This window comes from Pteropus alecto, unplaced genomic scaffold, assembly GCF_000325575.1.
Source record: "Pteropus alecto unplaced genomic scaffold, ASM32557v1 scaffold78, whole genome shotgun sequence".
NCBI lineage: Eukaryota > Metazoa > Chordata > Mammalia > Chiroptera > Pteropodidae > Pteropus > Pteropus alecto.
Genome location: NW_006443124.1, coordinates 17,596,507 through 17,619,640, shown reverse-complemented (window position 1 = coordinate 17,619,640; position 23,134 = coordinate 17,596,507). Strand labels below are relative to the sequence as shown.

Here is a 23,134-nt window from a genome sequence, read left to right as displayed (position 1 = left end):
GAATGCCCACTGCTCTGTTCCTAGTATGTCCTCCTGCCTGGAGCCCTCCCTGCACCAGAATGCTCTCCAGCATTAGGGCATCCATTCCATCCTTCCCCACTCCAAGGAGGTCAACAGGACCGCCCTGCACATCACACCCTGTCTGCCCTGACAACAAACAGCCAGACTGAGCAGGGAGCAGGAAGGCCAGCTAACCAAGGTAGGGCAGAAGCAGCCATTATGGGTGGTCACGCTGTGTGCACCTATGACCAGCCCCACAGGCTGGTCAGGCGAGCTACCCCACCTAAACCCAGAGATCCCAGGATGGGCCGAGACCTACCCATGGCTACCAGGGGAGGGGCCTGGGTTGCCCTCTGGTTGGTCCCCAGGGCCAGGTTTAGAGGGCCCCTTGTACCCAAGTTGTCAGAATGGCTGGCAGAGAAGCAAGAAGGAACAGACCACAGGGCTTGTGAAAGTCGGTTTATTATCATCATGGAGTCGATTGACAAGAGTTGCCTCCCACCCACAGACCCTGGCCCACCCTGCAAGGAAGGCCCAGGAAGCCTACAGAGTGGGCCCCATGGGCCTCCCAGAGGCTAAAAAAAGTATCCATGGGAAAGACATGCCCTTGGAGAAGACCCCACTGAGTAGGCCAGGTAGCCTAGGCACAGAGCAGGGATGTGCCCCTATACAGGGAGAGGAAGACACCACCTAGAGCTAGTCTACCAGGGGCACCCCCAGCCTCCTCTGTAGACCAGACTGCAGCCTCAAGCACAATGTCCTCAGCTGAAGACCCCGCCCTGTGAGGTAGGGAGTACCCAGACCACAGGAAGAGCTGTTGGAGCCCCGAGCTGCTGCAGAGTGAGAGGAGGGTCAGAGCACATGTGTCCTGGGTGCTGGCTTCAAGCCTCTCTCCTGAACCCAAAATCCAGGGTAGCAGGTACTGGTGCCAGGTGGGGGGTCCTCGGGCCCACGGCCACGCCTCTCTTTCTGTTGCCCCATGAAACCACTGCAGCTGCCTCAGGATTGTCCTGACCCCAGAGACCCGGCTCAACCCCCAGCCACCTGCCCCCTACAGTTGCGGCCTCAGCCCTGGGAGGGGCTGGAGCACTCGTCCCTGTCTGGCCGGATGTGCAGGGTGACCGTCTCACCCACTGTCCCAAAGCTGACTGTCTGGGTGGAAATCTCTGTTTTGAAGCTGCTCTGGCCACTGTCCGGAGAATGCTGGACCTGGGTGCAGAAGGATGGCTTCCAGGATGTGGCGCTTCCAGCCTGGGCTTCCCGCACGCAGAAGGAGACGGCGGGCCCAGGGCCCTGGGGCCCTGACAGAGCCCCACCTTGGGGCAGGCGGCTGAAGAAGCCAGGTGGGCCACGAGGGCCCAGCGGGCGTCCCACGTTAAGCAGGACAGGCTGCCCCACGGTGGGCTCGCTGATCTCTCTCTGGAGCACCGAGACCTCACAGGGTGGGTCGTCAGAAGCACTGGGCACGGGGCCACTGCAGCCAAAGGTTTCCCCTTCCTGGGGCACGTAATCCTCCAGGTCAGCCAGTGTCAGCGCACGACCGTCATGCTCGAGGATCTTAGGGTCACGGCCCCAAAGGTCATCTGCACCGAGGAGCTCCTCCGTCTGATGGGCACCTCTCCCCTCCTCCTCCAAGAGGGCCTCCTCTTCAGTGGCCCCGGGAGAGGACAGGTCAGGGGTCTCTGGCCCCATGTCCAAGATGAGGGGCTCGCTGACACTGCCCATAGCTCTGCCCTGGTCTGGGGGCTCCTGGGCCAGCATCTTGTTGTTGGAGTTGTTTGTGTTGGGGTCTCCTCCAGGGGTCCCACCAGGCAGCATGAAGAGAAGCCCTGCCGAGCTGCCGGGCACCTCTGTGGCTGGAGACACACTCCTTTGGCCTGTTTTCTTCACCTGGACTTCAATGGTCTCCTCAACCTCCACCCACTTAGGTGGGGGCCCAGTGCCCCTGGGCAGGGCCTGCGTGTGAGCCCCGGGCTCTGTCACGTACAGAGTGGGCACCGTGGGCCTCCACCCTGGCTCTGCTGTGGGCCTTCGGGGCTGGCCGAGCCCTGGCGTGTACAGCAGCTCAGGAGCCTGCAGGCCTGGCCTGGGTGGGCTGGCATGGCGGCGGGAAGGCGAGCGGGAAGGAGACTTGCTGGGGGACCGGCGGCGGCCACGGGGGCTCTTCACCACGGTGGTGATGGTTTCCTCTCTGCAGGGAGAGGGCCGAGAGGAGATGGCACAGAGACCCGCAGCCTGGCCTGGCACCCATGCCACAGCACATGCAGGGCCAGCATGAGAGATCAGGTTAGTATAAAAGGTGTAAATTAGGTTAGCAAGTAAATGGTGAAATTGCACAAACTCCTACACATGCACTTGAGCCCAATCTCTAGAACCCTCGGCCAGAGAACCAAAGAAACAGTACAAAGTCTCATCTGGCCAACTTGAGGCTCTGGTGTTCAGATCTCAAAACGAGAGTTGAGACATTGCCTCCAATCCCCAGACCAAGTCCAGTTTGCAATGTCCCCGTGGGCCAATCTCCTTTCCCTGTTCACAGCTATCTCATTTTGGAGATGCCAGACTTCCTCGCAGAGCTAATGGATGGGGTGTAGGGACACAGTACTCCTGTCCATCCCACCAGTGTTTTGTGCTTTGTATCATGGGCAATGGTGGGATGTGCGTGGGGGTGCTATGGTTGCCCCGGTGAGCTCTCAGAGGTCAGGCACCTAAGTGATCCTGAGTTAGGGACAGACTGGGCAATTGACGCTGCAGGTGCAGGTGTGGGAGGGTTGTCAGAGCCCCGACCTGCAGCTGTGCTCCAGAGGTATGAGGTTGGACAAGGACATCTGGCTCTAGGTGTGGCTTGGCTGTCATGAGCTTTGTGACCTCAAAAAAGCCTTTTCCCTTTCTGGTCCCTACCTCCCAAAAGAGGGGGTGGGGAGAAGAGGAAGCAGAACGCAAGGCCAGTTGCATGTGGGTGCATGCAGGCTGCTGGCCAGGGACTCCGAAGCAGCCCTGAGGGATGCGTCTGACCCTCTTTTACAGGCGTGGACAAGGCTGAAAAAGGCTTGAAACTTGTCTGGGGCCAAGAGTCAGAAGCCCACCAGTCAGCCAGGTCCTTGTCTTCTGCCCAGTGTCCCTAGCCTGGCTGGGTGCTGAGCATGAAATGAGTAACAGGCAAAGAACGGAAACGGGCTGAGTAACTACAGCTCTCCTGGGCCCTGGGACTTGCATTTCCTCTCAGGCTCAGGCAGAGGAACTTAGTGTACAGGTGGTGACAACTCAGTGCTGTCACCAGCTGCCTGACATGACCAAGGTGTTCTCGTGCACGCTTGCTCGCTTGCTTACTCTCTCGCTCTCTCTCTTTCTCTCTCCAGCTTTGTTTTTGTCTAACTCAGGGGTCCAAGCATAGGCCTAGAGATATGTGGCCAAACCTCAGGATGCAGAGCAATTAGAAGTCCTGCTCCCTCTGACGCTCACCTGGCAAAGGGGAAATGCTATCTCCACTTAACTGAGGGGAATCTGAGACTTGGGGATGTGGCCACAGGCCTGCATTCTTGCCTCACATCCAGGCTCAGGGGCATTAAGCTTGTCCCTGGATTGGAGCCTGCCCAAATGTCAGGAGAACCTGGCCCAGGCCCAGTGTGCTGGCCTCATGCTGCCCAATTTACTGAGACAGGGCAGTGAGTCAGGTAGAACTGAGAAGCTGTAAGATTAGGACTCTTAAATGGCCCCCATGCTGGGCTCACTGCTGCCCCCATGAGGATATGTGGGCATCCTGCTGAGGCCATTGACACTGGATGTGAGCCTGCCTGGTGGCAGGGGTCTCTCTCCAAGCCAAGCTTCCTTCTGATACCCCTGGCTCCCAGGTATCCCTCAGTATACAGTGTGCCCTTGATGGGACGGGTGCTGTGCCAGGCAGTTGCCTCTTGGTTCCTTAAGCTGAGGGAGTGCACCCTTCCTCGCAGGGTGTTTCTATCTCCCTGAGCGCGGAATATACTGGACTTTAGGATGCCTTGAGTCACTTAGTCTAGCCTCCCGTAAGCATGAGTCCTCTTGGATGCCTCCCCCATGGGACTGCCAGGCCCATCTCTGCTCCTCCATCTGTCACCTATAAGATGTGGATAATAACGATGCTCTCCTCATGGATGAAGTGTAATCTGTGTAAAGCTCTGGCATAGCTGCATACCTCCAGGGATGGGGTGCTCGTTGCTGGCCCAGGCAGCCCCATCTATTGTGAGGTGGTGACTTGCTTTGGGTGAGGAGGGAAGTAGTCAAAGAAGAGTTAATCCAGGATTTTATCAAATGTCTGAAGATGGGATTCTCTAGCAACGTGACCAACTGCAGGCCCCTTAAGAGGTCTGAGGGCCATGGGGAACCAGGAGGTTGCCCATCCCGGAGTTTCTCAGTCACTTGGCCTTAGGAAACCACAATCTTTCTCGCCTCCTGGCTTTTACAAGCCCTTCCACCATATCTGCCTGCACACACCTCCTATTGGAAATCCTCTGGGATTACCCAAGTCAAAACCAATCCTGCCTTCTGTGGGTGCATCTAGGTCTGGACCACTCGTGTTATTTAATTATCAACAACCATGTGGCTACTCAGCCCTCAAGGCACACAAAGATGAAGAAGGACAAGGAGTGTGGCACCAGGGAAATGGGTTCTCGGCTAGCTTCCAATCATGAGCCACCCTAAGTGACCCTTCTCTCCTTCATGAACCTCAGTTTCTCCATCTTCCAAATGTGAGGGTTGGGCCTGGAGACCTCTGAGGCTCTAGAGCAGTTATGTTCACTATGACACATTTCAATTAAATTCAAATTAGTGAAAATTAAATAAAATTTAAAATTCGGTTCTTTAGCTGCAATTGACACATTTTAAATGCCCAATAGCCACATGTTAGCTAAAGGCTGCTGGAGTGCTCAGTGTAAATATATACTATTTCCATCACCACGAGAAGTTCTACTGAACAACAGTGCCCTAGATCCTAAGGTATCGAAGGACAGAATTCTGCCTCTAACCCACTGTGGGACGCAGCTCTGAATCCCAGATCCACCCTGACTGGTGTAACTCTGGGTCCAAGCCTGGGTGAGATACTGCGAAGTGAGCAGAGTAAGTCTACCCTGCTGGGGCAATGGGGCCTTGGAGAGGGTACTGAGGCCCGGCAAGAGAAAGCTGTGAAGTGTGAAGGTCCCAGGGAAGGTGAATTCCCTGGGAGTACCTGCAAGGTGCTGGCAGTCTGCGTGGTGAGCAAAGGTTGTGAGGGCAGGCAGCAAGGCAAGTAGGTGGTCAGGCCACATGGGCAGGGTCCAGGGCGTTAATGGGCATGCAGGGGGCACTGCAGTCGGAATGAAAGTTAGGGACACGCCTGCACTTACATGATGACGGTTTTCTTGGGGACTTTAGTCTCCTGTTCAGTGACTACAAAGAAAACAGTCGGAATAGCAAGGGTTACAGATCAGCCAGCACTTGGGGCCAAGCTACCTGAGTGGTGTGGCAGCGTAGTAACCCATTCAGCTTAGGAGCACTGAGTCCAAGCCCTGCCTGGCCATGTGCCCCTGGGGTGACTCTCTCCTCTTCTCTGAAGTGGAGGCGATTATGTCTGCCTTGAGTGGTATGACAACAGTACATAGCACATGAGGGTAGGACTCCTGCCCCTCGAGCATCTAGCAGGAGCTTTGGGAGCATAACGGCTCTGCTGAGGCTGTCCACAGAGAAATCCCAGCTTCTCCTTCAGCCATGCCCAGGAAGAACTGTGAACTTGTCAGGCCTAAAGTCTCACTTCTCAGACTTAGAAACTACAGCCCAGAGAGGGGCAGGAAATGGTCTGTGGCCTTCCAGTGAGCCAGCAGCCAAACTGGGACCAAGATGGCTGATGTCTATTTTACAAATAAAAATAAAAATAAATGTTCTAAAGACCAAAGGCATCTCTCCCGGGGAGGGTGAATGGAGTCCTGGAGGCGGCACACCTGAGCCCTGTGGAACAAGACCATGAAATCCTATTGGGAGCAACCTGTGGATGCCTGGGCAGGCACCTGGTCTCCAAGTGAGCCAGGAAACCTAGGTCTCCCCATAGGAGCACCTGGCTTTCTTCTTCCCCTGAGCCAGCGAGAAAGAGCTTATGGTTCCCGTTTTGCGATGGGGGACCCAAGTCCCAGAGACAGAACGGGACTTGTCTTGGACCAGGCAACACCTACTTCCAACTATCTTGAACCCTCTTTCTCTGTAGCTTCTGGGTGGGGTCAGGTTGATACAGAGATGTCCCACTCAGTATTGCCCGCCTGGACAGCAAGCATTCCTCTGGCTACCAGCACCCTCACATCTCAACAACCCTTCTCATCATCCTGCAGCGAAACTGAGGGAGAGGCTCGGAAATGTGAAGTGGCAGGACCCAGGCATATGGCCTCTCAGTTCCTGGTCTGTGGGGTTTTCTGCTTTGCTTCAGTGTCACATAGAGTAAGACTTTCCCTTCGATGATCAAGAATATTTTAAACTTGTCTCCGATTAGGTGCAAGTGAATTAAATGTACTAGCCATGTCTGTGTGGCATCTGGGAGCCACATTTACTGTGTGTGTGCACGTGTGTGTGCACATGCACGTGTATGCACAAAGATGTATGTGTGTGTATGCATGTGTGCATTTGGGGGTGGTGGCCGGGCACCCTTGGGCTGCTACACTCCTGGCACCTTTCTTCCTGATCTGATTGCCACCTGACTGGCCCTGAGCCCAAGTAAGTGCTGGCGACCGTGGGAGGGGCGCAGCCGTGCGAAGCAGTTTCACAAGCGAGAGGACAGTGCCCACCCCACAGGGCCACTGTCTGCGGGGCCATTGGGTTAAAGACGCAGCAACAGGACAGGGTTAGGAAGCGGGAGGCAGCGGGCTCCAACTGCAGATGTGTGAGGGCCGGCCTTTTTCCCGTATGAGACACAATACTGTTTCTGGCACAGGTGGCTGCCCCTCCTCTGAATCCTGTGGTCATGGGACGTTGACAGAAAGAGACCATCGTGATAACAAAGTGAATGGCTCTGTAGGATATGCTTGTCACCCACTGACAAGGAGCAGCACAGATCAGCACCTCCCCGTGAGACACCATATGGCAGGGTGGATGTGAGCAGGGTCTCCAGCAGGAACTGGTTTGGCCAGTGCCGGTGGCCCTCTGTAAGACGAGAAAGAGGACTCTTGCCCACAAGTTAGAGAATGGTCTCTACAAGGGCCCTGGAGGGTCTCAAAGGCCCTGAGACCAGTAGGTGGCCCAACTCTTCTACAAGGGCCCTGGAGGGTCTCAAAGGCCCTGAGGCCACTAGGTGCGGATCCAGATGGACAGCGGCTCCCAGACATTGGGCCCTGGGAAGGACTGGATCCAGTGGGCTGAGGGTCACAGAAGCCAACTTTCAGAACTTAGGAGGACACGGATTGCAACTCATCCTGCTATGAGAGCTGCAGCGTCACCAGGCGTTGGCCCAACCTCTGCTTGCATGTCCCCAGGAATGGGAAGCTCACCACTCCACAGACAGCCCCTTCCAGGTGGGGCAGCTCAGACTGAGAGAAGCTCTCCCCGGGGTGGTAGCCATCCTTGCAAGCCCTGTAAGGCTGCTCTCTCAGACTGAGCAGGCCCAGGACAGACGCCAGGTGCCCTCTGCCCCATCCTGGCCGTCCCAGAGGGCCCAGCTGCGACTCTGGAGACACAGTGTGAATGGAGATGTGAGTCATCTCACTGCTCTTCATCTCCTGCCCAGGAGCACACCTCTCCCTTATGAGGCCCTGTAGCCCAGACCACCCCTGAGATCCCAGGGATGCCCCCAGGCCAGGCTGTACCCACCAAGGCCGTCCCTACCATGGCCAGTCCCCACCCCATTCCAGTGTGGAGGCACTGGGCCCCTGACACCCATTTGCTCTCCCAGGAGCCAAGCTGGAACCCAGCACCCTGCACTTTGCACTTGGCAGAGGCCCTCTCTTTTGTGGAGTTGTCCTACCTGCCACCCCTTCCACAAGGACTCACTAGCCACTGCTTGGCAGGCCGCTTAGGCCTGGGTCTGGCTTTTATACACAATCATTCCCCAGGGATGGTGAGCAGAGCCTGGGCTGCCAAGCTCAGGCTTGCCTCTCCAGGCTTGCCTGGGCTCTGGGTTCATGGCCCACCTCCTACTGCCCCTCATGCCTACTGCTCCAGTCACAGACCTCTACAGGCCTCCAGGGAGCACACCCTGATTGGAAGGACTGATGTTTCACCCCACTAGGCCCTGCCCAAATGTATGGAGGCTCCGGCCAGGCTGAGGCCTCAGTGGATGCACCTACCTTCCAGCACAGCAATATGCTCTCGGCGGCGCTGTTCCTGGGCCCGCAGCGCCGGGCTCTGCAGGGAAAGCTCTGTGCCACCCCGTGTTGAGCCCAGCCGGTTTACCAACTGCAAGAAAGACAGCAGAGGCCACTTACAGCCCGTCGCTCCTCAAGAGGCCTGAGTCACCTCTTTGGGGCAGTGCGGACTGGCTGGAGCATAGGAATCCCGCCCCAGCTGTGTCCCAGAGCCCTAGAGCCTGGCCACAGGGTCCCAGCCTAGCTACTGTATCCCCCATAGGACCCAGCACTGCCCAGGAGTTCCTGTGATGGTGGAGACAATCCATAACTGCACTGTCCTGTGTGGTGGCTTTGTGGGCCCTGAGCACTTGGAATGGAACAGAATCTTTTGTTAGAGTTAACTTTAACTGATTTAAATTTAAGTTGCCACTGCTACGTGGCCAACAGTGACTGAATTGGACAGACTGTGTCCAAGATGATTTGGGTCTATTTACTTCCTTGGGACTTGCCATAGAGGCCAGACCCCTCCCAGCCTGCCCCAGGCAGCAGCATCACGAAGGAGGCTGGCAACCAGGCAGAGCCACAGCCAGCACATACCTTCCCCAGGCCCCCACGGGCCCTGGCAAACCATGGAGGACAAAGCAGACTCCACCCAGCGTCCCCTTATAAGTCCAGTTTTCTCATCATAGATGGTAGGTGACAGGTGCCTGGTGCCCCTCTCATCAAGGACAGTGGGTAACAGTTGCCTGGTGTCTTCTCTCATCGTGGACAGAGTGACAGTGGGCCTGGTATCCCCTCTATCACTATAAACGGTGAGTGACAGTGAACCTGGTGTCCCTTCCCTCATCATGGATGGTGGGTTATAGTTGCCTAGTTTCTCTTTTCTCATCATGGATAGTGGGTGACAGTGAGCTTGGTGTCTCTGTTCTCATGATGGATGGTGGGTGACAGTGGGCCTGGTGTCCCCTCTCTCATCATGGATGGTGGGTGACAGTGGGCCTGGTGTCCCCTCTCTCGTCATGGATGGTGGGTGACAGTGGGCCTGGTGTTCCATCATGAACCCTGGGTAGTTTGAACCTAGTGTTCCTTCTCATCATAGGTTATGTATGGTGGTAAAGAAACTGGATTTTACAGGCAAGCCCCTCCTCAACCTTCCCCTGCACCCTCCCACCTCACCTCGCATTCATAGTGGCCCAAGTCCTCCTTGCTGGCCGCCTGGATCTCCAGCACCAGCAGTCCACTGCGTGGCTCACTCAGGGTCCGGTACTTGCCACCAGGAGTCAGCAAGGTCCCATCCTTGTACCACCTGAAGCCAACCCAGGTGGTCAACCAGGACCTCCCCAGATCCCTGGTACGCAGGACCCTCCCTTGCCCGGTCCAAAGATCCAGATGACCTTACAGTGCCCACCCTCTTGGACAGCACCAGCCCAACATCCAGCCTGGCAATGTCCTCCTTGCTGCAGGTAGGGCTGTGTAGGAATGTGTCAGGCCTGGAGACGCTCACTTCTCATCAGAAAGGCTGAGCTTCTGTGTCCAGCCCACCTTGACACAGTGAACATGCTGCCCACCCTCGGTTTACAGGCCGAAGGGGCCACCCGGGGCAGGCCCACCCACCTCATCACCCAGGCCCACCTGATCTGAGGGTGTGGGGCACCTTCAATGGTGCAGGTGATCTGGGCATCCTCTCCCTCCACAAAAGGTACTGCCCGGACCTTGTTCACAAACCGTGGTGGGACTGAGGGGACCATGGGAGGAGAGAGGGAGATACAAAGAGAGGGAGAGATAAAGAGAACGAAAGACAGACAAAAACAAAGGGAGGGAAGAGGAGATAGATGTAAACATAGAGAGACAGAGACAAAGACAGAGAAAGATAGAGACAAAGACACACAAGGAAGGACACAGAGAAGGACACAGAGAAAGAGAGAGAAAGAAACAACATGATGTAGCAGGACCCCGTCCCCGCCAATGAGCCTCCAGACCTGGGTCAGACGTCCACACCACCTGCCAGCCCCATGGGGGCTGCTGTGGTGGGTGGCGTCTGGGTTCCCCACACCAGCCCCCCTCCCAGGCTCACCCTGCACCAGGATTTTGCCCAGGGTGCTGGCATTGCCTGCAGCACTGGCTGCAAAGCACATGTACTGGCCGGAGTCAACACCCGTCAGGTTGTCCAGGATAAGGGTGCACGAGCCATCAGGATCTTCTATGAGGATGTGGTGAGGGTCCACCTCTACTGGCTTCCCATCTGGAAAGGAGGGAGGACTGTCACGGAGGAGCCCATAGGGACAGGAGGCGGGGCCTGGCTGGAGGTCACAGTTACAGGTAGTGATGGAGGGGTGGAGGCCGAAGCCCAAGGGCCAGGAGAAGCTCCCCGCTGGGAGTCCAGCTGGCCAAGCTGACCTGGAGCCCTGGACACTCGCCTAGACTTCCATGTGCAGTGCAGCTTCTGGAAAGCGTGTTCTGACCTGGAGGCAAAGTCCAGGCTGGGGCTCAAACCCCACAAAAGATGTCTCATTCTGATAAAAAGTCTTTCCTCCATAAACATGTAAAATTTCATAGAATTTCCAACAACTCTGCACGTGCTGAACAAGGTGGTTTAAATTACAACGGTTCATGACCAACATCTTGATTTTTTATTCACAGGGAACCTCAAGAAATTACTTTAAAATATACGAAAAAGAAAAAGCCTCCAGCCACTACCCCATTTCTCTGCACCCCTCGTGTCCCAAGAGTTGTCCTCATTCCCTCTCAGACTCCAGTGCTTCCTTCTCAGTGGCCCCCAAACACCCTTCTCTCAGGGTTCACTTCCCATGAAACAGCTCTCGGCAAGGCTGCTGGTGACAATCAATGCAGTCAGTTTTCAATCCCTGTCCTACTGTCAGAAAATAGCTCTCTGTGCCCTCCTGCATTCCCTGGGCCAACCGCTGGGCAAAGGCACAGCTGTTCTGGGTGCCTGTATAAGGAGATGCCCGATGTGTCAGGGCAGTGGAGACAAAGCCCTGTCCTTCCTTCCAGCCCATAAGGCACTTCTCTCTCTGGGGAACGGATGGGCAGATGTACCAGCAGCCCCATAACAGCTCAGCACCTTCTAAAACTTGGTGTTTCTCTCTTGTGGTGAACTCACTGCATGCAGCTAATGTCTGGCCCTAGACAAGGCAATGGTGGCCCCTGAGGCAAGACGCTGTGCTTTTCTGTGACCAGCAATCTTTGTCGCTGACCAAGGTCTTATGTCTGTCTGTGCCTGGCTGCCAGGGAATCATCTCAGACCTTGTACAGCTTCTGATTTGCAGTTTGGTGATAAGAAAAGGGCACTGTCAGAGACATGGTATTCCAAAAGAGAAAGAAGGTAGCCAGTTAACAGGACCAGAGGGAGGTCCATGGGAATAAGTGGTGGACGCGCTGACCAAACTGTGTGCTCAGCTGGGCAGTAACAGCCCGCCCTGCTTGTTGTTTGTGAATGGAGAGAAACAGAGAGGTGGCTGCAGCCTGTGTGCACTGTGAAGGGCATTCAGAGACAGATTCCTGGTTGGTGCCTTGATTGTCTCATGTTCTCCTTGGAGCTGGGATGCTGTTGGTTCAGCCTAGGTGCCTGCTTCCCAACTGTGCGGACACAGCTGGCTCATCTGAACATAAGTCCACTATCTTGACTCCTGGGCCATGGCCCCTGGCCCCTGAGAACTCCATGCTCTACCTCCAGAGAGATTTGCCCTTGACTTGTCTGTCTTGTAACCATCTCTGGTGCCAGAGCCTCTTGGCATCTGGTGGCCCCCCACCCCTTAAACACCTACTCTACTCCAGCATGTAGACACACTGCTTTTATACAACAGCCTGGGGGGTGGCGAGTGGAGATCTGACTACCTTGCATTTCTGTACGTAAATCTCCTGTTAAGCTCATTAACTGACCAGTTGGATTTGTCTGCCTTGTTCTTTGGTCTCTAGTCTCCTTCAGCATTTGGAGGGCCAGCCTGGACATGTGGCCCTCTTCTGAAACACCAACAAATGCTTCAACCCATGTTGGGCCATTGTCAACCCAGATGGGCAGGAGGCAGGAGAGAGTGGCATGAGGACAGGCACCCAGCACGCACATGGCGGGGATTCTTTCAGAGATGACAGTAAAGGTGCCAGGTGTGTGCAGTAGGCCCTGGAACAGGGCTCCTCCAGGTACATAAAAAGCCCCACGGAGAGCTATCAATGGCTTGTGGCACCTGGGTGGCACCTGGAATAGTTACAGCTGGAGGAAGCAGCAGTCTGCAGGGCGTGTTCTGACAGGTGGCCCTGCCTCCTTGGAAACCTCGCTCAGCCCTCATGGAGAGAGGCTGGGGATGTTACCACTGCCTGGGCCACCAGACGCCCTGTTAAGTGGACACCCCCACCAAAAGTTTACCACCATGCAAGTTAAACTCCAGCTGGCCAAGAAGGGGCAGAGCCCTGGAGAGCACTGTGAAGTAGCTGTTAAGTCGAGGGTCCTAGAGATGAAATAAATGTGTCAGCAGCAAGAGTCATGCTACCTGGCTTAGGGTTTGGGCAAGTCCCAACAATGGATGTCACTAGCCGTGGAACTGTGTTTTGTTACATCCCTAACCCTTAGTCCATTCCTCTTCCTCCACCCGGCCTCTGCTGCTTTAAAAGAAAAATGACCAGACCAGAAGTGGGCATCCATCTCCTTGTGTCAAAGGGACTGAAGGTCCTGCGTGCCTGTCCAACACACAGGGGACCATAGGCAGGAGAATTCAGACTTTCATGGCTCTGCCAGGTATAAGCACTGGATTACAACAATAGAATCTTCACAGAGTTCTCACTGATCAGGGAAGGTAATGTCACCTTGGGCCAAGTCAGGAGACCATGGCTGTGGCCTCTTCCTCTGGACCCTGATACTTGCTGTGTTTGGAATTCCTTGCCCCCAAATGTGGGCAGGGGGTACTCCCAGTGGCTGCCTTATGCGTGGAAAGGGGGCCCTGGAGTGTGTAAACCAGCCTGGCAATCTGTCCCTTCCCGTGTTGGTGCTCAGAACCCCAGGAGAAAGGAGGTTCTGGGATTCTTAGGTGACTTGAAAGTATCTGGGGTAACAGGAGAGGTCGCATCCCAACTCAATAGCCTTGAGCGGTCAGAGGGAGTGGATTGTCACTAGCCCAATCTGTTTGCTCCTGTGGCTCCAGCTAATATAGACAGGGTGGCTGTCATGGGTCTGCTGTGCACTCACGCACCAAGGTCTCTAATACATGTTTCCAGTGCTCTCTGCTCCCTGCCAGCTGCCCCAGGGGTAAGTCAGGACTTGGCCCTCTGCCCCCAACACTCAGTCCCATTATATGATGACATTTTGCAGGCTGGCAAGTCTGACTTCTGCCCAATGCTGCTCTTCCTGGCCAAGGTCGTTACATGCTCAATGACCTTGAGCAGTTGTGAATGTCCTGGCTATTTGGTTTGCCACTTGACAAACTATAGATGGGCTGGTGGAAGACAGCCCCCTTGGGGCTATGAGCCATGGAGGTGAAGAGAGGCCTTTGAAGGGTCTCCCATCCAGACCACCAGGGTTCCATGTGGAGCCACAAGGGCCACATGGTGCTGACCCCCCACTGCATGCCACACAGGGAACTGCCGAGAGATGCTGGAGTCAGGGTAGGGGGCACATCGCATGGGGTGAACCCCATCTGGGTGGGTTAGTGCCTCCTGGAGCTATCCCAGTGTTTCCCATCATGATGCTGCTTTGGGTCAGCCAGTGATCAGCTCTGGCCACACCCCATGGCCATGTGTGCCACTTGGACCACCTATACTTTGACCACTGTGCCAACATGAGCTGACCGTCCAGCTGCCACTCATCTCCTCCACTCACTGGACACAGCTGTCCCCAGAGTGGTCATCCCCTCCAAATCTCACTGGGTAATGGTCAGGGTGAAGACGACCAAGGTCTGACCAGAGCTGCTGGAACCCCAGGATCTTGCCCTGACTGCTTGGGCAAGGTGTGTCTTTTCCCCTCAGAATCGGCCAGCTGGCACATGCTCCTAAGGGCAGCCTGGCTGACAGGGAGGGCCTGGAGAGTGCAGAGTCCCTTCTGGATGACTTTTATGAATGACATTTCCCTCTGAGTGCACCCTCCAGGCAAAAGGCCTCAGTGAGGAGAAACAGCAGGAAGAGCCATCGAGCAGGTGGGGCGGCTGGGACCTCAGAATGTGGGCCAGCAGGCCTCCCTCCAGAAGATCCCGGGCAGCTCTCCCAAGCTATCACTGGGAACCAGCTGCTGCATCCACCGTCTCTGTCACGCAGCTCCAACTATGAGCTGCAGTTATGGGCCCTCCCACATGTCCCAGTAAAATGCCCCTGTGTATCCTCTCTAGGCCCATCCTTAGCCCTTCATGGGCAGACAAATGCCCCTGGCTGGCTGCGGACAAGCAGGACAGAAGGACTGATGGCCCTGGGATGGCTCCTCCAAAACCAGGACTGGACTCGGTTATTCACACTGAATTTGGGACTCAGAGGCCTACCTGCCCAGGTAACCCCTGATGAGTACCCTAGTCTACCTAGGGTCCTCAGACCATGCTGAATAGTCTATGCTACACTGTAATTTAGCATGGGGGCTTTGGGCCACACAGCATAATTTGACCTCTAGAGGTGCCATGACTGAGGTCAGCCATGCCGTGGTCAGCTGTGACAATGAAAATAACCCACAACAGAAATCCTGGACACCAAGGCTCGGTGAGAATCCCTGGTTGGCCACTCTCCATGTGCTGCCACACATCAAAGCTGGGAGAACAGGCACCATCTGTACAATCCTGCAGGGTGGGAGGGATGCCTGCATCCCACCTAGACCCAGACCACCACACCTCTTTCCTTTCATTGCAACAAACTTGAACCTGAGTGGAATGGCTCTGTTGAGTTCTGTGAGTCCTTCCAGTGAGTCACTAAACCTAAAAGAGGTCACGGGACCCCTGAGTTCTGCAGTTCCCATCACTTTCAGATTAAATTGGAGACCCCACTGCAGCCCTCATGCCCACTATGCCTGTTTTGGCGACCCCCTCTTCCCAGGCTCTTGGCCGCCCCCTGAAGCCTTCCAACACATCTGCCTGGCCACGCTTTATTTCTCTGGCTGCCCACGTTGCTTCCAACTTCATGCTACTCATTTGTCTCTCTGCTGTCACCTGTCTCTCCCCTAGATAGTCAGCCCCTCAGACAGGGTAGATGCACACTCTCCCCTCTGCCCCACCTCATGCACCCTGGCCAGGCCGTCTTTGATGTGAAAGCAGGTACCTGGGGCAGGAGGCCTGTCCCTCATGCCCAGCCCTTGACCAGGCCCCACCCAGGGTCCTTGGCCCCTACCCAGCCTGATTCCTTCTAGGTAGCTCTTTCCAGTGTCAGGGCCAGCACCCCTGAGCCCTGGGGTCATACCTTTATACCAGCTGACAATGGGCTTCGGCGTGCCTGTCACACGGCAGGCCAGCTTGACTGTTTCACCCAGCTCAGCTGTGCAGTCAGCCAGTTCTTCCTCAAAATCTGGGGCTCCTGGGGATACACACACACATGCCCTCAGTACACTCGTGGCAGGGCCAGAAGCCCCACAGCTGAGGACATGGTTGCTATGGACACCACCCCTTGCAACCCCACACTGGCCTGAATAGGAATCAGGGTCGGAAGCAGGCTGGGTGTTCTGGGGAGTGGTGGGGAGTATAGAAAGTAAGCATGTTGAAAGGGTAGCCTCACTTCCATTCTAGGTGGAGAAGCACACCCAAGGGTGCAGACCCTAACCCAGTCTTAGTGCCTCCCTATGTTGGGAGCCCCTGAGTAAACTCTGAGGCCCCACCATAGGAGTCAGGGCCAGTACAGCATCCCAGCTCAGCTAACAGAGAGGCCGAATTGGCCAAGGGAACAGTGAGCCATCTTCCTCAGGAGGCATCCCCTTCCCAGGTAGCTGCATGGCAGGGGCAGGGGTCTGGGTGCCTGAGAGCCAGATGGCCAAACTGAAAGTTTCAGTTCCCCTTTCTAGCCCTGCTGCCAGGACCAGGCACTCACGCCAGACGGTCAGGGCCAGGCGCTGTTGGATGCTGCTGATCTCCTTCACCCAGGCGTTCTTGGTGATGACAGTCCGCGCCTGCAGCAGGTACTTGCGCACTGAGTCCTCTCGCTCGTGCCACACCTCAAAGGCGCGGTCGTCCCCCTCCACCTGCTCGTTCAGGTCGATGCTGCTCAGCTGTAAGGGGAAGACGAGACCTAACTGCCCAGGACATGGCCAGAGGATCAGCCCAGCCCTCCTCTGCCCGCCCTGCAGCCTGCCCCCGACCCCAGCCCACCAGGCCACAATGCCCACGCACCTTCATCATGTTCCGGAACACGTAGCTGAAAGTGTCAGTGCGCGAGTCCCTCCTGGGCTTGCAGACCACCAGGTGGTGGCGGAAAAGGAAGACGTGGCGGTGGTGGCCCTTCCAGGGCATCCTCGCACCTGGTGCCCCCTCCCAGACGATGAAGTGACCCTGGGACCATAGTTGGCCCATGGTCAGCTTGAACACAGCCCCCCACAACCCCACTGCCCACCCCCCATGGCACCGCCCCAGACCTGGCGGATGGGCTCGCCCAGGGCCTCCAGGGTGCCCGGGTAGTTCTCCATGAGCGACACATGCAGCTGGTTCTCAGCGCGCTGCGGCAGGGCCGACACTACCGCGTAGGCCTGCTCCAGCAGCGCGCAGTTCTGCTGGTTCCGTGCCTTGTTGCGGATCAGCTCCTGGGAAGACAGCAGGTCAGGGTGTGCTCCACCAGTCATGGGCAAGGGGCAAGGGGCAAAGAGTGGCCAGCGTACCTTGAGCAGGGCCTGATACTGCTGGACCCGCTGCACTGGCTGCTCCAAGAAGTGCTGCAGCGGCGGCGGGGGTGGCTGTGAGGGATTGGCGGCTGACAGTATCTCTTCTGCATATTTCTGTGGGTACCGAAGGGTGGGTCTCAGGGCAGGAGAGCAAAGCCCTTGGATGGCCCACGTCATCCAGAGCCTGAGAGCACACACACAGCCCTTCCTCCTTAGGTGAGCCTCACCCCTACCCCAGGGATGGCTGGTCACCAACAGATGAGTAGAGCTTCAGAGGGCTCTGCCTGTTTTTCTCACTAAGCCAGGGCCCTGAGGCCTGGGCAGGTGAGTCAGGGGACATGATTTTGGAGACAGGGACCCACACCAGCTAGGGGTAGGGGCACCTTGTAGAACTCCTGCACAGCTGTGCTGACCACCACTGACTCAGCCTGCACTCGGCCCACCAGGAACTCCAGATACTTCTCAAAGGCCTCCTGGTTCTTGATAAAGCACATGGCCACATCGTCATCTGTGTCACAGCTCTGTAGTTCCTGCAGAAAGCTGTGTGGAGGGGACAGCAGTCAGGTGAGGGCTGGCGGGCATTAGGACTCTGCCCGTGACCTACAACCCAACCCCAATCCTCAGATTTGGGGGAAACAAGGCTCCTGCCAGGGCTCGGTCAGATGGCTCCTGGGGATTGAAGTGAGCATGCTGGGCTGTGCGGACACGCGTGTGCAGTGTTTAAGGGTGTACATCTGCAAAGAAGCATAGGCATGTATGTATGTATAGGTCAGGCAGGCTAGGGAGTATGTGCACATTTGGGCCTGCATATGTAGGTGTGTACGCACAAATACATGAGTATGTACATGTGCCGATGTACCCACGTGCCCACACATGTAAGGGCGTGCACATGTACGTGTGTGTGCCCATGTACATGGGTTGCAGTGAGTAGGAGTGCTGCAGGCACTTTTGTGGATAAGCAGGTGTGTGCCAGCAGGTAAACCAAGTCAGCACAGTTTCTCTCCTCTGCTCTTGCCTACCCCCAAGGCCCAGCCTTGTGGGTAAATGCATATGTGTCTGAGTGCATGTGTTTAGTGTGTGGTATGTACTCATACACACAGATCTGGGGAGCATCCTTGAGGCCTGCCATGCCCACCCACCTGCTGTGGAAGTGGCTGAGATCCTGTATGTTGCGGAAGATGATGGCCTTCTGACTGGCCACAGCAGTGGGCACATAGGGGCAGCGGTCTAGGTGCTGCATGTGGTGGCTCTGCAGGAACTGCAGGTTGTCCACGAAGGTCTGCTCAGAGCTCAGCAGCTCCTGGATGACAGAGCTGGGGGCAGAACATGAGGGGCCCAGGAGTCAGCTGCTGAATGGGTACCTCCTCTCATATGGAGCCAGGGAGATGGTAGAGGAGAGCACCCCAAAAGGCCACCCTACTGCACAAAGCCACCAGGTAAAAACCCCAACTCCCCCATAACCCTTACCAATGGCCTCTCACCTCAGCCGCGCCTTATACTCGTCCTCAGACACAGCCTCCCCAGGGAACTCAGGAGCCTCGGTGGAACCCCACTCAGGCGATAGCTGGTGAGGAACAGAGAGGCTCATAGGTGGCCTGGGTGCTGGCCTGGCCCTTCAGGGGTCAGGCTCCCATCTTCACAGTGGGGGCGACAATCCCAGGATGCCACCCCCCAGTCATCCAGGTACCTTGAGCCGCCTATCCAGGTAGGCAGGGGACACCCAGCCCTGCCGTGAGGGGCTGGACTTGGTGGGCTTAGTGCGCACAAGCCAGCGAAGTGGGTGGGCCGAGTCCAGTACTTCCACGTACTGGCCCTCCCGCAGTGAGATGGCATCTTGCTCAGCCCCCAGAGGAAGATAGTCAGCTGTGACCACGTAGATGTCAAAGATCTGAGGGTAAGGCACTGAGTCAGACCCAGAGAGAAGCCAGCAGGGCCTACTATGGCCCCAAGCCACGGGGCCCTGGAATTACATGAGGAGGAAGAAACCATCCTGACATTCTGTGAATTTCTAGAACAGGACCAACTAATCTCTGCTGCTGGAAACTATAAGGAGTGCTAGGTGGGGCCAACCCAGAGGGCAAGGGGGAGCCTTAGGGGTGCTGCAGTGTCTTAGGATCATGGTGATGATGTTGGCCACTCAAGTGTGTACCCTCATCCTCCTACACCCTGCCACCCAAGGCCCTCCATTTCCCACCCCATCCACCAACTCCCATTACCCCCTGCAAGCCCCAGGCCCTGTACTCCCACACATACCTCTCCCCGGGAGTCCCCGTCCTCCGACTCTGAGGATGACTCCTGGACGCTGGAGGAGGGGCGTGAGCGGCCGTGCCGGGGGGATGCAGATGGGGTCTTAGACTCCTCGTCACTGTCACCTCCGGGCACCTGCAGCTTGGCTGGGGCACAGAGATTGTGACACCGAGGAAGGCCAGCTCCCCTCCTGCACACCTCTCCTTGGGTCTTCATGATGCAGGCAGGGAGGGGCCTGGCCCTTGGTCACCATCCCCCAAACCCCACCCAGGACCTTGCTGCAAGCCAGCCTCTCACCCTGTGTGATCTTGGCCGACACCATCTCTGTGATCTGCGAGGTCAGCTTCTGCAGGAACTCCTCTGTGCCCACCTCAGCCAGGGACAGGTGGCCACGGGCCTCAGATGCCAGGGGATCTTCTGGGGGCCAGACCCTCACTCAGCCAGTGTGTACTCCAGATGAGCCCAAGCATCCCCTCCAAGCCCATCTTGAGCTCAGGGTTCAGGGGAGATGGGGGGACACAGGCTCAAGGCTATACTGCTGGAAGCAGAGGGCTGTGACCAGGACAAGGAGCCTTAATGGCTCATGGGTGTTTGAGTCAAGGTGTGATCGAGGGACCACAAATGCAAGGAAGCAGGGCCAGGGCAGAGGAGCAGTGGTTGGTCAGGGGACAAATAGGAAGTCTGGAGCCAGTTGGTAGCCAGCTTGGCTGCAGGACACTGGGCTAGGGCAGCTGAAGGCTGAGCTGCATAGAGGCCAAGGGTGGGGAGCTTGCGGCCATTGGGGTCCCCAACAGAGTTTGTGCCTCTGCCATTCATACTGGCCATTTGGTGGATGGTCTGGGAAGGGGCTTGGGGAGGAAAGAAACAGAGGGCTCAGCTATGCAGGGGGCTTAGCTGGGCAGTGAGAGATGAGGGCAGGATCTGGATACTGAAGGGGGGGTGGCTAGACCCCAGTCTCTGGCCTGAGAGTGAGGGACTGAGCCCAGCAGCTACGGTTAAGGGTGAATGGGGGCTGACTAGGGGGAGAGGGGGGTGCCAAGAACAAGAGTTGGTGCAGGTCAGCCGAAAAGTGACTCGAAGGCGGGCAACAGGCACATGAGATGCATGCTCTCTTCTATCTACTTCTGTGCACACTTAATATTTTCCATAAAAATAGTTAAAAATATGCCAAGGTGTCAGGACATCTGTGCAGGTGGCCTGGAAGAGGTGGGACATGTGGGGTCCCTCACCCAAGCCATGACTCAGCAGCTGCCTGCTCCATAGCCTGGGCATCCACACAGCCTGCTGGATGTGAGTACTGAGCCAAAGGCTGGGCAGCCCGAGACCAACTGGGGCTCAGAATCAGGCCCACAGTGGGTGGCCTGGGGAACCCTGGTCCACAGCATGACAAAGGGGCATTCTGGGCCACCTGGGCACAGGCAGCCTCCTTCACACCCACACCGCATCAGGGCTCGGCCATCCCACCTGGGGCAGACATGTATCTACCCAGCCCATACCTTTCTTCTGCCCGGCAAGTTCAGCGAAACCCACAGGTTCTGATATCTGTGCAGAGATGGCTTGGGTCCTGAAGGGGGCAGAGGTGTCCTGAGGGCCTGGGGTAGACCCACCACCTGCACCCTTGGGCAGGAGCTTCCGACAGAAAGAGAGTCTAGGAGCAGTGGGCCGGGTGCCACAGTTGGGCCCTAGGGAGCCCTAGCTTTTATGATGGGGAAACAGAGACACAGAGCAATGGGGGTGACTCAAGCCACATGGCCTGTGAGGGGCAGAATCGGAATGAGGTCCAGGATAGGGTTCTCTCCCCAGCAGTAGCACTGTTCTCCCCCCAAAGCCAGGCTCCCCATGCCATGCCCCCACCAACTTTGGTGCAGGCCCTCACTTACCCCTGCAGGAAGGTGGAGATGAGGGACTCCTTTATCCCGGCCTGCATCCCTGCTGTTCCCACCTCCTTGGGCACTGTCAAGAGAATGGTGACCACCAGATGACACTCAGCCTGCCGAACTGATTCTGGTCAGAACCTCGCCTAGTACATCTGGGCCACCTCTATCGGAAGCCTTGGCCTATCCGTCCAGAGCCCTGAGAAAGGGTGATGTCCAATGTTCCAACCCAGCCCATAGCCAACCCACCAGTGGTGGGGACAGGAACAAGTCTGCACTTGACGCACCAGCCCACAAAGGGACTGAGCCCAGGAACAGACCGTTCAGGGTGATGAGGGCTGCTAGAGGGTCTCGGCCTGCTGAGTGGAGCCCACAGGGCAGGGGTGGGAGCTGGCCCCAGGGTACTGTACCCAGGGTGGGTAGATGGGACAGAGGACTGGGTAGGGTCCCAGGAAGGGGGAGCATGTGCCCAGGAGGTCCGGTCCTCTCCCATCCCCACTGGGCACCCATGCCCACTCACTGCCAGAGACATGCAGGCTGGCAGAGCAGAGGGCCTGGCCAGCAGCATTAGAAGCAATGCAGGTATAGGTGCCCTGGTGCTGTTGGCCCACGTCCAGCAGGACCAGGCTGTGCTGCTGAGCTGAGCTGGCCACCGTGTAGCCTGGTGTGTCCTGGAAGATCCACAACACCCTCTCTGCTTCTTCCCGCAACCAGTGCACAGCTGGGGCTGGGAGACCTGGGGCAGGAGTGGACAGTTGGTCCCCACTGAGAAAGAGGCCCCAGGAGGGCAGTTCCTCTGATCCTCTCTGGGGATCCTGAGTAGGGGAGGGGCTGCTCTGAGCCTCCCTAGGGATCCTGAATCAGGGAGTAAGACACCCTACCTTCAACCTTCACAGAGAAAGTGATACTGGAGCCCTTCTTCACCTTCTTGGAGGTGAACTTCTCCAAGAATCGGGGTGGCACCAGCTGCTGCTGTACATCTGGGGAGACACAGGTGGCCAATGGCGACAAGTGGAGAACCACAGCCCTGTGTGATGGGTGGGCTCTGTCCACCCTCCCAGGTCCCAGCCCCTACCTAGCTGGGTGGCCTCCCCGAAGCCTGTGTCCAGTCCCATACCACCCTTGCTAGGCCTCCCGCCCTCCGTCAGCCCATCTGGACTCAGCTCACCTGCTGCCGGCTTCTCTTCTGGGTCATTAGGACCTGAAAGAGGCAGGGAAATAAGACCTGCGGGAAGAAGGTGCCTCCCACCTGGGCCCGGGGGCCTACTCTTGGGGTAGGGGTTCCCGATGGCAGCCTGCCACTCCTACACCCAGCACCTACCACAACCCAGACAGGCATCTGCCCACCCACTACACTTCTGTAAACGGAGTGATGACCACGGGCCCAGCCCAAGCCTGCCATGGGCAGTGTGTAGCCTGACGTCCGCTCCCGGCACCCACCTCGGACCAGCAGCCAGGCAGACGAGTAGGCAGCGCCCATGGCATTGCTAACATAGGCCGAGTATTGACCAGCATCCTCGCTGGTGACTGATAGGACTTCCAGGGTGTGCAGCGTCTTCTTGTCCACCATGCGGATGTGAGCAGAAGCAGCCAGAGGCTGCCCATCTTTGAACCAGTACAGGCGGGGCGCCGGGTAGCCTGGAGCCGCAAGAGGAGTGGTCAACTTAGGGTCACCGCCCAGGGGAGCTATGCCCTTCATGTGGCCCAGTGAGGGGATCCCTGGAGACTCCCCGGGCTGCCATGACCATCTGACTTCTATTGGTGGGAAGCATTGCCTGACCCTCCATCCCTCTCCTCCTCACCTTTCACCTTGAGCTGGAACTTGGCCAAGCGTGTGCCAGGGGCCACCTGGAGGTCTTTCAGCTCCTCTACCACCTGGGGCAGCTGCCCCTCCTCTGATGTGGACTCTGCACCCTCCTGCTCACGGCTGACAGAGAACAGAGAGAGGGGCAGTGTGATGT

General features: G+C 57.0%; 1 protein-coding gene across 1 annotated transcript in view; it reads right to left on the bottom strand.

Moving 5' to 3' along the window:
* Window positions 1-23,134, bottom strand: part of OBSCN (obscurin, cytoskeletal calmodulin and titin-interacting RhoGEF) — a 145,428-nt gene that overhangs the window by 13,542 nt on the left and 108,752 nt on the right. The window contains 23 exon segments of the mRNA XM_006923370.1: window positions 6,790-6,792; window positions 8,271-8,379; window positions 9,447-9,576; window positions 9,903-10,005; window positions 10,345-10,512; window positions 15,648-15,761; window positions 16,269-16,446; window positions 16,568-16,726; window positions 16,810-16,974; window positions 17,050-17,166; window positions 17,436-17,592; window positions 18,192-18,365; window positions 18,534-18,616; window positions 18,740-18,940; window positions 19,306-19,445; window positions 19,597-19,716; window positions 20,796-20,863; window positions 21,180-21,252; window positions 21,694-21,909; window positions 22,055-22,153; window positions 22,342-22,374; window positions 22,614-22,811; window positions 22,976-23,100. Of these exon segments, the coding sequence (XP_006923432.1) occupies window positions 6,790-6,792; window positions 8,271-8,379; window positions 9,447-9,576; window positions 9,903-10,005; window positions 10,345-10,512; window positions 15,648-15,761; window positions 16,269-16,446; window positions 16,568-16,726; window positions 16,810-16,974; window positions 17,050-17,166; window positions 17,436-17,592; window positions 18,192-18,365; window positions 18,534-18,616; window positions 18,740-18,940; window positions 19,306-19,445; window positions 19,597-19,716; window positions 20,796-20,863; window positions 21,180-21,252; window positions 21,694-21,909; window positions 22,055-22,153; window positions 22,342-22,374; window positions 22,614-22,811; window positions 22,976-23,100 (2,933 nt within the window).